This window comes from Solanum lycopersicum, chromosome 9, assembly GCF_036512215.1.
Source record: "Solanum lycopersicum chromosome 9, SLM_r2.1".
NCBI lineage: Eukaryota > Viridiplantae > Streptophyta > Magnoliopsida > Solanales > Solanaceae > Solanum > Solanum lycopersicum.
Window position 1 is genome coordinate 67,750,321 of NC_090808.1, and position 16,393 is coordinate 67,766,713.

General features: G+C 35.3%; 1 protein-coding gene across 4 annotated transcripts in view; it reads right to left on the bottom strand.

The window, feature by feature from the left end:
• Positions 1 to 15,970, bottom strand: part of MSH1 (DNA mismatch repair protein MSH1) — a 33,736-nt gene extending 17,766 nt beyond the window's left edge. The window contains exons 1-10 of one of the 4 annotated variants that reach the window (XM_069288681.1): positions 14,364 to 14,380; positions 14,161 to 14,240; positions 11,576 to 11,699; positions 11,342 to 11,439; positions 9,877 to 9,952; positions 9,636 to 9,755; positions 9,007 to 9,054; positions 8,573 to 8,637; positions 8,188 to 8,273; positions 6,957 to 7,121 (exon numbers count right to left, since the gene is read on the bottom strand). In XM_069288681.1, the coding sequence (XP_069144782.1) occupies positions 6,957 to 7,121; positions 8,188 to 8,273; positions 8,573 to 8,637; positions 9,007 to 9,054; positions 9,636 to 9,755; positions 9,877 to 9,952; positions 11,342 to 11,439; positions 11,576 to 11,590 (673 nt within the window). In that variant the 5' untranslated portion in view covers positions 11,591 to 11,699; positions 14,161 to 14,240; positions 14,364 to 14,380. Of the gene's footprint in view, positions 1 to 6,956; positions 7,122 to 8,187; positions 8,332 to 8,572; positions 8,638 to 9,006; positions 9,055 to 9,635; positions 9,756 to 9,876; positions 9,953 to 10,818; positions 10,857 to 11,341; positions 11,440 to 11,575; positions 11,700 to 14,160; positions 14,241 to 14,363; positions 14,381 to 15,786 lie in introns of those variants that run through there. The other 3 variants (NM_001346904.1, XM_026032701.2, XM_069288682.1) reach the window with 3 other exon arrangements.
• Positions 15,971 to 16,393: the final 423 nt, after the last annotated feature.

Sequence of the window (16,393 nt, forward strand, 5' to 3'; positions counted from 1 at the left end):
AGGTTATTGTTAATGTTTTAGGACACTAGCATGTATGTATATTGATATAAAATTAACACCACTCAAAACGAGGAATCATCCTTACTTACAAAAGCGAACAAATTGATAGTACTCCTCTTCCTTTGTCATTTAATCTCACAATGATTTTTTCTATGAGACAACACTTATAGAAACCTGATCTTCTAAATACGTCTTTTTTGTCACGGACTTAGACTCTTACTTTTACACACCATGCGGCACTCGACAACTCGTTCCTTTGCTTTTACGTCTCATGTCGGGAGTGCTAGAGCCATAAAATGAATCTTGCAAGCTCAAGTACGCTTTTTTGACACTAGATCTCTAAGGAATGTTGGATTTAGGAAAGACATGAGAGAATTGCATAAGAGGGTTTGTGCATTGCTCAAGACTTGGAAGATTTGTCTGATTCTTGCTTAATTGTGTTACAAATGAGTATCTCTCTATTTATACAACACACCGAAGGGCTAAGATGCAAAGTAAAAATTGCAAGTCTCTACACATTTACATATAAGTGTTATTTCTAGAATACTCTACACAACTAGAAGATTCCAAGGACTTCCAATGCAAATCCATGGAATCCTAAGGCCTTCCAAGGGATTTCTCCAAGTCTCTAGAACCTTCCAGTATGGACTAGCTTTCTTCCTATGCAAGGCTTCCACATGGATAACTTTATGCCACATGGCACCTACATGGCATGATAACATTGCGGGTCATCACACTTTACACCAAAAGTAAAAAAGAGCTAGCCATTTTGAATACCTGGTAAATCACCTACCAAAGCTTGATTTTGATCTTATAAATCGTGGAACATAAACCTCAAATGCATAAATACAATGTTTGAAACTCGTAAGACACCCAAGTAGCCTCATGGTAATAGCTTCATCGCCGAAGTCTAAGGAGAACTTGGTGAGAGAAAGGGATGAAATGTAGAGCTTCCTAAGAGAACATTTGCATATTGTATTATTCGATTAAAAAAAGTAAGAGACTAGTACACATCGGATAGAGGTTGGGTCAGATTGGTTTTTTAATTGAATTTGTATTTATTATTTTTTAAAAAGTACACCATCAGAAGTTGGATTTTCCAGCAAATGATTTTTAGGTTACTAAGGGCAAAACTTGTGATTTTTGTGTTAAAAAATATAGTTCACTGACTTAAGTGAAAAAGACTGATATTTATATGACATCTATGAAACTTACCCATTTAGTACCTCAATTAGAACAAATTGGAGTTCGAGTATCTAAATGAATTTCGCTGACAACTTGAGGGAGGGGCCATATATATATACATATACATATATGTATATGTATATATATATGTATATGTATACATACATATATGTATACATATATATATATATGTATATGTATATATATATGTACATATATATGTACATATATATATATCTATGTACATATATATATATATATATATATATATTTAAACTAACAGATAATAATATTAGGTAGTGTTACCTTCTCAAAAAAAGGATAATAATAATTAAGTTCCATTTCTTTTGTATCTTGAAGTTGGTAGCATAATTAGTATTCATATGAAATTGGTTAATCAAGTGTTACCTTCTCAAAAAAAGGATAATAATAATTAAGTTCCTTCCATATATTGAAAATTGGTAGCTTAATTTATAACTTATATGAAATTTGGTAATCAATTGTTACCTTCTCAAAAAAAGGATAGTAATAATTAAGTTCTTTCCATTTCTTCTGGATCTTGAAAATTGGTAGCTTAATTAATAACTCATATGAAATAAGGTAATCAAAACCTCTATAAATACCCAAGTGCTTAACATTTTATTTTCATCACATTTTACATAAAGTTGAGCATCACCTCATTAGGTTAGTTTCATTATTTATATTTCTTCACATTATTTGTTCCTATAAAAGTTGAATCTCTCAGTTGCTACTTCTTTCAGTTGTTATAGAGAGGTGTGACAACTACATCTTTTCTATTTTTCCTAGTGTAATTAGTGTGATTAATTAACTGTGGATACGTCCTTCGGGATGACTCAGTTGGTTTGGAGGGTGTTTATCCACACGGATGACCCGGGATCGATCCCCTCTCAATACCTACTTAGTCGAGCGTGTCGCATAGGGCTTTCCTAGTGCAGTTACATCCCCTATGTGGTTTGCAGGTTATTACACAGTTTGGGGGGGAGATTACCAAGTGCGCACAAAGTGCTCACCCGAAGGGCAAAGGTTGTAGTGGTTGCGGGTTATCCTAGGGTGTATATATATATACACACACACACACACACATCATCATCATCTATAATTAATTGTTGTTTTATAGAGATAAGTGGTATAGAAAAGTTTGACTTTAATAACTAATTATTTTTCCTTTTTTTAACAATTATTTAACAGCGGAAATGGCTTTGAATTCTGGTCACAATGATGGTCGCATGCGCGAAATCTGTTTGGAGCTAGAGGATGCACGCCACCACATAAGAGGGTTGGAGTTGCAAATGCGAGATGCTAGATTAGCATGCAACATTGGAGAGTTTGTTAGTCTGCTAGATAGGCGTGCTACTTATCTGGAGAAAGAAGCTAAGCTCGAAAAGGAACTCAAGACTAAATTTAACTTTTTTTACCGTAGGTTTCTGTAGTTGATTTTAATTTTCTTCCCTATATGTAGGAAGATCATAGGAATTGTTACAATAATTGAATGTTGGGAGAAAAACTGAAAAAGTTAATACAGACAAGGGAATTTAATTCTCTTTGGATTTGAAAACCTACACCTAAATGATGTGTTCGCTTTAATGTATATGTATGTTTTCTGCTTTCTTTATTTAATTGTCATCACAAGGTAGGGTAACTACCACTTTTTTCACAAAAATCACTTAACTAGCATTTCTAACACAAAAATAACTGAACTTTCGAGTATACAAACACAAAAATCATATAACCTGAAAATACTTACTTCCCGGTGGATAACTCAATTTTAATTAAAAAAGAAATTGATAAATAACAATTCAACTAAAAATCATTGACCTGACTCAACCCAAAACCCATATGAAGAAAGTAAAATAGTTAAAGAACGGAATAAGTACACAATGTACAGTGATTTCAACAACTACTAGTCCTTCTCACCCCTAACTAATATTTGCATTGATCTTGTTTATATATTTCAAAGAAAGAGAAGGATAAAAAGTGTTAAAGAAATGACAAAAAAATGGATTTAAAGTTGCCTAGAACATACTGTCATGGAATCTCTGCCATATCAATTCAAGGCATAATCAACAAAAAAAATATGTGCTAGTACATTTTCTATCAGAGTTGCTTTCATTATCAGCATATTTTAGGAAAAGTCACTACAACATGAAAACATGATAGCTTAAAATTACAAATATCATTACACCAATAATAAAATCATGACCTATAGAAAAAACACTTTTAAGGCAACAAAAATGAAATTTAACACCCAAGGCGGATGCTTTTACGACCGCGACTTACAACTTAAATTCTAGGCATAGCCCTATGGATCTACGCCTTTCATTTTCACCCCGGAGCATTTTTTGGTACACCCCACCCTAGAACTTCCCAAAAATTAGCTTTGGAAACATTGGTGGCAGGTTGCTCCATTTTATTAGGAGGATCGTCTTTTTATCACTATTGCCTTCCCAAAGAAAGTTTCTTCCTAGAGCATCAATCTTGTTGACCACAATTACAAGATTAGGAACAAGGACAGCATGTAAGTGGACATAACATCTCGGAACCATTCATTAGGTAAACAAGACTTTTGTTCAGTTAAGGTTGATCTTTTGTCCAGAAATAGATTCAAGGAGTACAAAAATTACTCTCAATAGCTTTCATAGGCCTCTATCTGGACCACAGAAAATCAGAGTGTCATCAACATATTTAGGTGAGATATTTCCACGTAACAGTCGCCCATTGATTAACCTTGAAGCCCCTAATCCAGTTGTTTTTCTGTGCCCTCTATATCATATCATCAGACCCTACATTGCTACAGTTAAATAAATGGGGACAGTGGATCCCCCTGCCTAATTCCTCTCATGGAAAGAAAGAACCCTGTTGAATTGCATTTAACAAAAACAGAAAATCTGGCTATACTAATGCAATATTTGATCTGCCTAATCAACCTCTCTCCAAAACTCATCTTCTTCACTGAATACCAGGAGTCTTGTTTCTGCGAGTCTACACATTGATTAGCAATTAGTGTTGCATCCATCATTGTAATCCTTATATAAAGGTTATTTGTTGTGCATCTATCAACCTCGCCACCACTTTCTTAAGCCTCTCATTCAACAGTTCTACCTCCTCAAAAAAAAAAACACTTCTGAAATAATTTTGTAAATACTCCTGACTAGCCTGATGGGTCTGTAGTTTTTAGTTCTTTGGCACCAACTTAGTTGGGGATCATGGCTACCAAAGTTGCATTGAAGCATTTTCCAAATATGCATTGCTCATAGAAATTCTGTACAGCAGCTATGACATATTTCTTGCCACCTCCTAGCACCAAATAAAGAAATGTCAGAGTAACCAGCAGACCTTGGGACTTTATCCCCTGCAACATACTTCACTGCTTCCCTATCCCATATCTCTTGTGGGAAAAATGAGTTTTGAAGCATCTCATTATCCTAAACTCTTATCCTGGGCCAATATCTCATACCACCTTGAGGCCTCCACTCCTTTGTTTATGTGTAGAGGTTCGGGTAGAAAGACACTATCTCTTCTTTAATAATCTTTGGATCTCTTGTCAGTACCCCTTCCACTTGCAATTGATCAATGTTGTTATACCTTCTGTGGCATAGGCTGCTCTATGAAAATAGCTTGTATTTTGTACTCACAACTTCAACCATAAAGCTCTGGATCTTTGTCTCCGTGCTTCTTCTCTATGTTTTGCAATCTCTTCATATTCCATAAAGAGGGATATCTTGGTAAAATTTCATCAGAGAGATTCCTCTAATCATTAACTTTATTCAAGTGAACACTCCATGCTTTTCTTTTTCATGCACAAGTACAATTGCTTGGTCCGCAGAAGTAAACACATACTGGTTTTCTTCAACTTGTTACCCATCTTTTTCTTCTGAGTTCTCCAAGAACTATGAACTATATGCCTCGCAAGAATCCCTTTAATCGTTTGACTGCTTTATGTCGTAGTATTAGCAGACACTTCTTCGATTAGTGGATTAGACTTTTATAGAGGAAGGGCTTCTTTTGGTTCATTATTCCAGCAGATTTTGAGCAAAATGACCGGGGCAAACCTTTTTCCCCTCTGCTTTCCCAGGGCCTCTAGAAAAGGATAGCTCATGTCCACGTGTTAGGTCATGTTAGTTATAATTAAATCCTTATGCTTCCCTGCTGCTCACCACGTGCAGTGTCCCGACTTTTTGAATTGAGCTCATCCCGACTGTAGGATTCTTCTGTTATCATTTGGCTTATACTTCTTTCATTCTTCTCCGCTCCCATCGAAACTCTGACCAATACGTCCACTTATATCGGATCTCCAATATTATGCCTCTACGCACACCTTTGACAACAGTGGCTCCACCAGTGAAAGAAAATCTTGAAATTCATCAGGAACCAGGTTCCTTCTAGAATATGGACCATCAATAGCTTCGAGGAGAGGTAGGGATTATTTAATAGTCACGTAGTCTCTTTTTCGTCAATATGTATATCTACCTATTGCCTCATTTATTTTGTATCTTGCTATTTTGTTATATTATTCATACAATCTTGCTTCAGAAACATTTCTTTTGAGCCGAAGATCTATCCGAAACAGCCTATCTACCCCACAAAGGTAGGGGTTAGGTCTAAGTACATTCGACCTTCTCCAGACCCCACTTGTAAACCCTACTTGTGGAATTATACTGGATAAGTTGTGGTTGTTGTCGCTGATAGCTTTGACGAGAAACTAGAAGCTATTGTAACCCATCTCAAAAATATTTATATGTATCTGCTTCCATATGCTACTCACCCATCTGCGAATTTCCAACAGGATTGGGACGTCAAAGGTTGTTGTTGACAATTTTCCAACCAAGCTCGCTGTGTGATTGTTCACTCTCAATATAAAGGATCTCCCCATGCCTGGACTTCGCAGCTCCCATCTGTCTTGAGGCCCATCAGGACAGAATCCGAATATAAGAGCCCTGAATATGTTGTCTTAAATGGTCTTGGTTCTGGATTTCTGGTTGACACCCTTATTTAATTGACTTATCAATCTTTTAAGGCATTCTCCATCTAACCTGTATTAAATGTCATCTCAGGGACAATAATAATTCATGTCCCCCTGCCTTGAATGTTAATGATTGTAACGTACCGGCCACTTCACCTACGATGTTTCCTTTAGTGTGTCACACAGCCACCTCATTGTCTTACTCTTGAACATTGTTGTTCTGATAAGATTACGGCCTCTCTCAATTCATTCATACCATTCCCCTGATCTGGATCGTTCCTAACAACTTCAGAAAATATGAAACCAACTGTGAAGTGTATTGTATTGATCCTCATGAAGATTTGTAATAAACAGACTATTCTTTGTATGATGATTCCAGTTGTTGTACATGAAATGATGTAACCTATAAAGGGTGGACATCTTGTCATGTCATTCCGGTGAGACTTCTTATTTTTTTTGACAAGTTCATTCAGGTGGAACTTTGTATCTTATACGGATCAAAAGTAGTATTTTATTGTACTACTTTCCATGAGCACAGATGGGCCTCTATCCAAACGTTCTAGATTTCAAAAAGCCATTGGGATCATACTTTATGCTTTCAAACCAAATTGTTCTCCTACAAAGACACGGCGAATTGGTCTCTATCTCAAATTTAACTTCACCTACATACATCCAAACAAATATATGCAACTATAACTAGAATGGCAGAGTATGTGGGTATTAGGTCCCTTAGCCGAGCTACTTAACTCCCTAATAAGCAACAGTAAAAACAAAAGAGCAGTCTGCAGACCTGAGGAATTGTTCTTCAATGAATTATGCAAAAAAAAATGATGGCATCGACAAGTACGAAGTTTGGTGACTACGGCTTCTTCAGTTAGGCCATCTTCCACAGAGTAAGTCTTCATAGTCTCGTAAACAGAGATAATGCAATACCCCTTCGCTGAACGGGATATTCCTGTACCCACCAAATAAGAATCTTAGTTTGTGATTTGCAAGTGAAATTGCTTAATCTTTCATAACTAATAAATATGAGGTGCTAATGAACAAAAAAACTGTTTGCTACTTAAGTGATCAAGGGAGCAGTCACTAGTCAGTAGAAATAGGACTTTTAGCATAGGAAAGTTCTGAATTATAAAATCTTGGAATGAAATGGGTCTAAATAGAGAGGAACAGATAGTGATGATTCATGTCTGCCTAGGAGGGTTTCTATTTTTACTTGGCTAGCCACTAGAGGGGTTATTTTGACAATGGAATATCTTAGAAAGCAGAAGCTTGTCTGCTTCAATTGGTCTTACATGCGCAACGAGGCGGGCAAGGATCTGGATCACCTTCTTCATTATTGCGGGCTTACCATAAGGTTATGGTGGGATATGTTTAGATGGTTTCTCACTCCTTGGATAATACCAAGAACCGTGAAAGATTTGGATGCTCAGTTGGACGAGCGAGAGGAGGACGAGCCAAAGGACTTTGACCGTGGTTCTAATTGCATTAATGTGGGTTGTTTGGAGAGAGATAAATAGGAGAGCTTTTGATGGTGTAGAGTCAAGTTTCTTGCAGTTGAGGAGTAGTCTCCGCTCTCTTATTTTCTTTTGGTGTAAACAGAAAGTTCTTTGTAGAATAGTAAATTGGGCGGAGTTTGCAGGGTATCATATCTTTTCATATAACCTCTGTATAGGCCATTTTGGTCATGTTTATGAATGAGAATAGTTTTACTTGATTAAAAAAATAGTCTACCCAAATTAGCTTGGAGAGATTAGTTGCTTGCCATATTCTGGCTTTTAGCCGGAGAATAAGTGGTCAAGCAGTCATGACAGAGGTTCAAACCTGGACAGTGCATTTGGTGGGAAAATATTGATAAACACAAGGTCAGCATTATGAGTACTGAAAAAAGTAAGAAGTCAGGCTTGGAAAATTATTTACATAAATAAACATTGGTACCATGCATGGGCAGCAATTATTTAGCTTTAAAACTAAATAGCAAGAGAAACCAATTTATGCAAGAAAAATTTTCTCCGTCATACCAACAACAGGCATTGGTTCTGGAAAATCAAGATCTTGATCATCTCCAACAAGGCCAAAAACATAGGGACTGCCTGGATGTGCATGCCTAAAATATTGAGACCAATCCAAGTGTAAGGCGCCACAGATTAGGATCATTCAGCATCCTTTCTAAGAGCATAAAAACGTCAGTGATGTAGATCTTACGAATATGTAAGATATTTTGGTTATGCTAGCATGCTGAAAAGCTTTACTCATTTCTCACAACTAATATTTTTGCATCTTAGCAGACATTAGTAGATTCAACTGACATGAAAAAATCCAAGTGATACAAATAAAAACTGTATAATAGCACCCACAAGTAAAATTGTACTTGTAAGAAATCTTGAGCTATTTATAAGTAATTACCCTGATATAAATCGACTCTTACGAGCACGAGCTTGAGTTGGACCCTGAACTTCCTCCACGACGCACTACAAATGCAAACATTACACAGCTGTACAAATTACTAAATCTGTTTTGTGCATGACTAAAAGGAAGTGAGGACAGAGAGGCACTTGAAGCTATATGTGGAAAAAAAGTAGGAGGGAAGTAGGAAGATATCAAGTCAAATGGTTGAAAGAACATCATAAGAAATCAGCACTTCAAGACATTAATCAGACCATAACGTCACTCACAAAAGACATCAATTTAATTCTTTAAGAGAAAAAGCCAACTCTGACAAGTTCATTAGCATACCAATTTAATTTTCCACTTCAGCACTCATGTATAAGAAATATATAAGAACTTATCCAACAAAAGGGAATGAAAGTTCCAACTGACAGTTTGGGGATGGCACTAACCACAGAGAAACCATTACGTGTGAGATCATCAAGCGTCTGTCTTAGATTCTGCAAAAAAAAAAAAAAAGTAACACAGTTTACATGAGAAAGACGGAATAAAATCTAATAGATACCATAAATTTATCTTGAAAAGACAACTTAGGGACATCAGAAAACTCAGCATACTCTGCTGGCAGTTTCTCGGGTATAATTGTGCAGGAGGATGACGGAATAGAAGTGCAGAAATTTTATTTTATATTGATATGGAACCAATTCAAGGAAATAAGGCAGTCAAAGGTATTTTCACTCCACGAGCTTCAAAAGAAGGAACCAGTTAGGCTTGAAAGTATTAAAAAAAAAGTAAAAGGAAGGAAATAAAATGAGAAAATCAAATGATCCCCCATTTCATTGGCATATTAACAGCTTAGACATAACTAAAAGCTTCTTCACCCTGTTAAAAGAGGTAAAGAAACAAATCCAGTCTCAAGCTTGGTTTCTACATGGTCACAAATCTGATTCACAAGAGTAATCGGTTCTGAACCCTACATTAGCATTCATGCAAAATATGCAATCCATGTTATATAAAAACCTTTTGAACGGAAAATAAAAATTGAAAAAATATAAATATAAGAAGAAAATGAAAACAGTACCACAACTGGACAACCAGCTTTTGGTATACTATCTGAGTGCAGGCCACCAAATGGATTTAAACCAGCATATTCCACAAGAATACAAGCATCGAATCCAATAGCTTCATAAAAATCACCTACCTGGAAAGTCAAAGAAGAACAAGAAGCACTCTTCATTGATTTTGATCACAGCAGGCCTCGTTAATTAAGGAACTGATGTGTGACTTTAAAAGAAGGGTAGATGAAAGGGGTAAAAGCATACTCTACAGAGCAAAACTTCACGTGGAAATTTTGACTTGAACTGCAACATCTCCGAGTTAAGTGTTCCCTCTTTAAGACTGATAAATTAACAAAGGTAACCTTTGGTAAAAAACTTCAGTAACAGACAGACAAAAACACAAAGCGACACAAGCATATGATAAATTTACAAAGGTAGACTTCGGTAAGAAACTTAAGCAATATGAGACAAGTAATAGATAGACAAAGACGCAAGGAGACATAAGCATATGTATATTACACGTGTACACTTTTACATTTCTGTGTGTAGACCTGACAGTTAGAACTCTGTACATAACTTTTTTTTGCTTCTTGATAAGGTCAAACTTGAACTGTACCCTACAATTGTTTTTTGGACGAATTTGTTGCAACCTGGATTCATTTTGCTTTTAAACAAGGTTTCCTAAACCGTGTCAAAAATCAAAGAACATCATTATGGGTTTTCGCAATTTGCAAAGCTTGTCAATCATCATTCAGCGCGTATTTTATTAATATATTATAGAAGTATTGAAAACACCCTTAAACACGGCGTGAACTATTAATTCCATTCCTGAACTATTGATAGTCTTAAAAACTCCCCTTTACTTGACTAAGTGAATTAAATACACCCCCCATTTTGCAACATAAGTGAAATACATCCCTAAATTTTTGCCAACTTTAGAGTGTTTTCAACAATTCTCTTGGGCTTTTATTAAGACTTGAGAGTCTTATACTCTTACAAGAGTTTGAGACTTCTTACTATGTTGTATATCGGGGGTGTATCTATGTTTAGTTAGTCAAGAAAAGGGGTGTTTTTTAAGGCTGTCAACAGTTCGTATGGAACTAATAATTTACACCAAGTTCAAGGGTGTTTTCATTATTTTTCTCTTAATATATTTATGTCCATATGATTATAGGCAGAAAATTCAGCATGAAAAAATTGAAATACCTAGATATTGGAGTTTGCATTTTCACAACTCAACAACTCATTCCTGACAAGATTATATCTATATGAGGAAATTAAACCAAGAATGTGCAAACAACAAGAATATCAACGAGGAAAGACAAGGAGATCTCAAAGAAAGTTTAAAACTTTTCTCAGCGGAGCTTCAGATTCCAATCTATATAGGAATATGTTAGAATAGGAATAGGTATATGCGATCCTACTTAAATAGGAATAAGAATGAGAATAGGAATAGAAGTGGTAAATAGCATCCTACTTGGTAAAGGATTGTACGGTGGTGTCTTTAAATAGGGTCTCTCTCCTGTAATAATTTGAATACAACACAATGCAATAATATTTTTCTCCTATATTCTCATAGAATAAACTAAGAAATACAGAAAATCTATTCATGTAGATTTACAAATTAAAACCTGTAGTTGAGTTTATGGAGAAAAACAAAGAAACTCTCCCAGAACCCTTCTCTTTTTTTTTCCTTTTGAAATGGTAAGGACAGCATGAAAGAACTAACCTTCCATTTCTCAAACTCGGATCCACACCCAGCAAGTTACAATATGTAAGCCTCTTAGCCAGAAGAGCGGAAGAAGGCTTTCTCAAGAATTCCATTCTCTAAAACATAAAATCATGGTGGCACAACAATATAAACTAATTAAACAATTGTTTACACTTGTTAAAAAAAGGAAAAGAATCACATATTTAAATTCTGCAATAAACCAACTCAGTCATAAAGAGAAATGTAGACAACCTCTTTCCACCACATAATATTAACATAGTCTTTTTCCTCTGGAATACTTTTTGGTTGTTTGAGTTTTTTTGCCGTTGTGGCAAAAAACTTCCGCTCCTTCACGCAACGTATCTGCTCTCGGCACCTGACACTCAGCGGGTGACAGAAATTGCAAACAAAATTATTTGGATTCAGAAATTTGTCATCAGTAGTTGATACGAGGGATATATAAGATAATTTAACCAAAAGAAGCACATATTATCTAATCCCGAAACTTAGAATGATTAAAAGGAACTCTATTTAAGAATTCTGAGTTAACTATCAAATATACAAGAAAAACTCTGATCCTCTTTACACCTTAAAGCCTTCTATTTCTATCTATTCAGTCCTCAAAGCTTTATCTTTCCATAAACCATTTAAAGAACATCACAGGTGCAGTAGCTATCAATGATTCAGCCTCAAACTGATATAAAGACCTCGATGCAGTTTCAAGAAACATTCTACAACTTGTCCAAAATATGAAATATGCAGGCTTTAATAGTGCATCAAGCCCAAACAAGACAGTATCAAAACCATCAGGTATGAGAGTTCCAGAAATTATAAATACGAAAGAGAAAGCTCCTCATTCCATGGCTGAAAGAGCAAGTTTTCAGTTAATAAACCAAACCCCCGCCCAGTGGCGGAGCCAAAATTTTTATTAAGGTGTCCAAGAATAAAGGTGTGTGGCTGTTAAAATAAAACAAAAAATATTATACTATTTTGGGTTCGAACCCGGAACTTCTTCATTTAAATGGACACCTATTACCACTACGCCAAAAGCATAACTTTTGTTAAGGGTATCCAACTTTAAATATATATCCTTTAAATGTAGAATTTGACAAATATATACAACTTAATTTTCCAAAAAAGGGTGTCTGACTAGCTCTAGCTACGCCCCTTGCCCCGCTAGTAACTAGGAATGCAAGGGATTAGATAATCTATCAAACGTTGTCTTATTGTGGAGGAAATTGATTATATTAGAAGAGAGAGCCATTCGCTTCTTATATAATTCATCTATTTATTTATGGAAAAATTACTTGGATTGATACCTTTTGATAAATGATTACTGATTTTAGCGATACTTTTTATTTATTTCCACATATAGCAACACTATGTTAAACCTTCAATATGTATTGAAAGTGAATTATGTATGCAATATATATGTATTAGAATTGTTTTCAAAAATATATTATGCTTGTTCGGTAAGAATCGTTGTATTATAAGTGTATTAAAATGTGCGATAAATGTATTATTCATCAATAAACTTGTATTATATGTGAATAATAAATTATCTTTTTAATATGTATTATAAATGTATTCAAAGTGATCAAGTGAAAAAAAAAATATGTTATTGCTATAAATGGTAAATTTTTTACTATCGTATATTTATGTAAGTTTCCCATTTATTTATCTTATCTTGTAATGCACCATTGAGCCTCAAATCGAGTATAGTCAAATCTTTGCTAACACGGTGCCTCAAGGAGAACCTGAAACTGGCTGTTACTTCACAACAAAAAGCATATATAGCATTCACAAAGAAATGGTGTACATGGAAGGAATAAAGCAATGGTGAGAGACTACTCAGCGAGTGATACTTATCTTATTTTCCCTTTTTTAGACAACAAAGATTATAAAGTCACCCTTATACAAAAGTAATGCATCAAGTATGGAATCACATCAGCTGCTACTGTTTGATAGCCTCGTCAAATAGGAGAACTAAGGGTTTCTGGTAGATAAAAAAAAATTCAAATTGGAGAGAGCTTTAAATTCTTAGTATGAGACAGCTCATTTACAGTTAATGGAAAAATGAGATTAAGTAGATCACCAAGCTAGCGGATAGGAAAGGGTTGTATTACTACTCCTGCGTGAACTTTTTGAAAATGAATCACCTATTCAAGCACAACTCATTTAGGTAGCTTGTGAACTAACATTTAATATGAGCCCATCTTTCTAACCTATCATTTGATGGACAATCCATCTTGCAGCTCCTACATCACGTGTGTCTATATGGGAGCTAATGTATAAAAACTAGTTCACTCGGACAAATCGAACAGATGATCTACATACATAACTTTTTGCTAGTACTTCCATAATTGTGCCTCGTCATCCACCTGTACTTCTTCTTAATTTAGAAAGTAACAAATTTAATTTATGCTTGGGCAAGAAAGGTGCCACATACAACACCATACTATTGTAATAATCCACCAAAAATGTTCACCGATTCCAATAGTACTATAACTTTTGAAAAAAGGGTGGAAGCAGCATTGGCGCGAGGCGGAGGCCAAATATAGTTTATCCTTCATTCATGCTTATGATCTATCTAAACTCCAGAAAGCTCAATTGGTCTGAAGTAGAAAAAGGTGGAAGCTTGGGCAGAACTAGTCACCCTGACATGAAAGTAGCATGAGTAGGTGATTTTCCACATATATCGGAACTAAGAAAGGTATGTTTTTTTACTTGACTAGCTACGAGGTGAGTGATCCTGACAGTGGAGAATTTGAGGAAGAGAAAGATAACTAATGCCAGTTGGTGTTTCATATGCAAAGAATTAGGTGAAGATGAATCACCTTCATCTACATTGTCGGATAGCTTCTTGTTTATGGTGGGAATTCTGGATGGTTCATCCTTGAGTAAGTGATGGTGAGCACTGTGAAAGAAACAATATTATATTTTATTTTTTGAAAATGGTAATGTTGTACTCTGCAGCATTAGGGATATGTTGGTGACCTGCAAACAGAAGGGAACAAAAGAAGAGAAAAAAAATACTTACAACGATCCTAAGAATCCTACAAGGCATGAGATGTTGCACCTCTAGCATTTATGTGGATCACATAGCGAGAGAGGAATAGAGGAGTTTCTGAGGGAGTAGAGAAAGACTTTGTTTACTTGAAGAATAGCTTGTTTTCTCTTATTTCTTTTTGGTGCACCCATAGGATTCTCCTACATGTATAGATGAGTGGGTGTTATTTGTAAAAAAAAACATGTCCTATTGTAAGGTTTTCTATTTTAGGTATACTTGTTGTATACAGGCAAGCTTTTGCCCTTTTCTAATGAAATTTATTACTTCATCAAAAAAGAAAGTAGCATGACTATGTGTCAATTTTAACAGTGAAATCCAACAATTTGAAATAAAGAATGACAGTGAATTCAATTAACTTTCTCACTTCCAATTACAGAAGTGAATTTTCAGGTACTAAAGATTGAAAACATCAACCTTGTGGAACCTCTGTTCAGAACCTCTGTATCCCTGTATCTTGTACTCAAAAGCACAATCAATTTCAAAAAAGATATACTGCATTCGGTTCCTATTATTGATGATCTTACTGCATTTGGATCCTCTTTCAACTTCACAAAGCAATGAGTCCCTCCTCTCGAAATCCATGATACAGTCTCACACCACCACCACCCACATCCTCACAAAACACCTACCTAATAAAAAAGGGTACTAGTTGGTAGATCAAAAAATTAAAATGGTGTTACCCTCATTTATGCATCCAGCATCTAAGACTAAAGGCAAAAATTTAACTAACCCATCAATAAGTCACCTTTTCTCCACACCCAGAAACAAATACATAAAAAGCTTTCAACTTTATGCAAGAAGAAAAATCCCATCTTTTTTAAACAAGATAACAAATTATTGCCTCTTGAGCTTCCACAAACCACCCCACCCTTAACTAACCCAACAATTACTGACCTTTTCTCCACACCAAGAAACAAATACATAAAAATCTTTCAACTTTATGCAAGTAGAAAAATCCCATCTTTTTCAAACAAGATTACAAATTCTTGTCTTCTGGGCTTCCACAAACCACCCCACCCTTAACTAACCCCACAATTAGTGACACTTTCTCCACACCCAGAAACAAATACATAAAAAGCTTTCAACTTTATGCAAGAAGAAATATCACATCTTTTTCAAACAAGATAACAAATTCTTGCCTTCTGAGCTTCCACAAACCACCCCACCCTTAACTAACCCAACAATTACTGCCCTTTTCTCCACACCAAGAAACAAATACATAAAAAGCTTTCAACTTTATGCAAGAAGAAAAACCCCATCTTTTTCAAACAACATAACAAATTCTTGTCCACCCCACCCTTAACTAACCCCACAACTAGTGACATTTTCTCCACACCAAGATACAAATACATAAAAAGCTTAAAACTTTACGCAAGAAAATGAAAGAACTTACAGAGTATGTGGAGAGAAAGATAAGAAACGCCGGCGAAGTGGTGGACGGAGGAAAAGGGACAGTGAACGCCAACGGGGAACTGAAACGACGACGTTTTTTGCCGTAACCCAATACATTGCTCGATATCAGTGCACAATACACTCTCTCTCTGTGTATTTGTTCTTCCCGGCAGAGAAATGGTGTACTTTATATTATTTTCAAAAAAATAAAATCTGTAGGAATTACAATTAAACATTAGGCAAAGAATGTTAGTAGATATTGGTATTTGGGACGAATTAATTACTTAATAATATAATCACATTGAAAATAATAAATCGTTGATGATTGAAGACAATGACGTACGCGTTATTTTTTTTCAAATGGTAGAAGGAAAAAAATTACTTATTGTATTTATAAGTTATAAGTAACTCAACTGTATATTTAACATTGAATCAATACGTCAACAGATATCTTTGATTATCTATTAACTTAAACTTTACGCATATCACCTTCCTGAACTGTTTAAAATTGAAATTATCATCTCCATAGTGAATGTATTTCACTCCCTGATAGAGTGAGCACCAAAACAAATATTTTATCTTCTTCCTTATTCTTTTCTTTGTTCTTC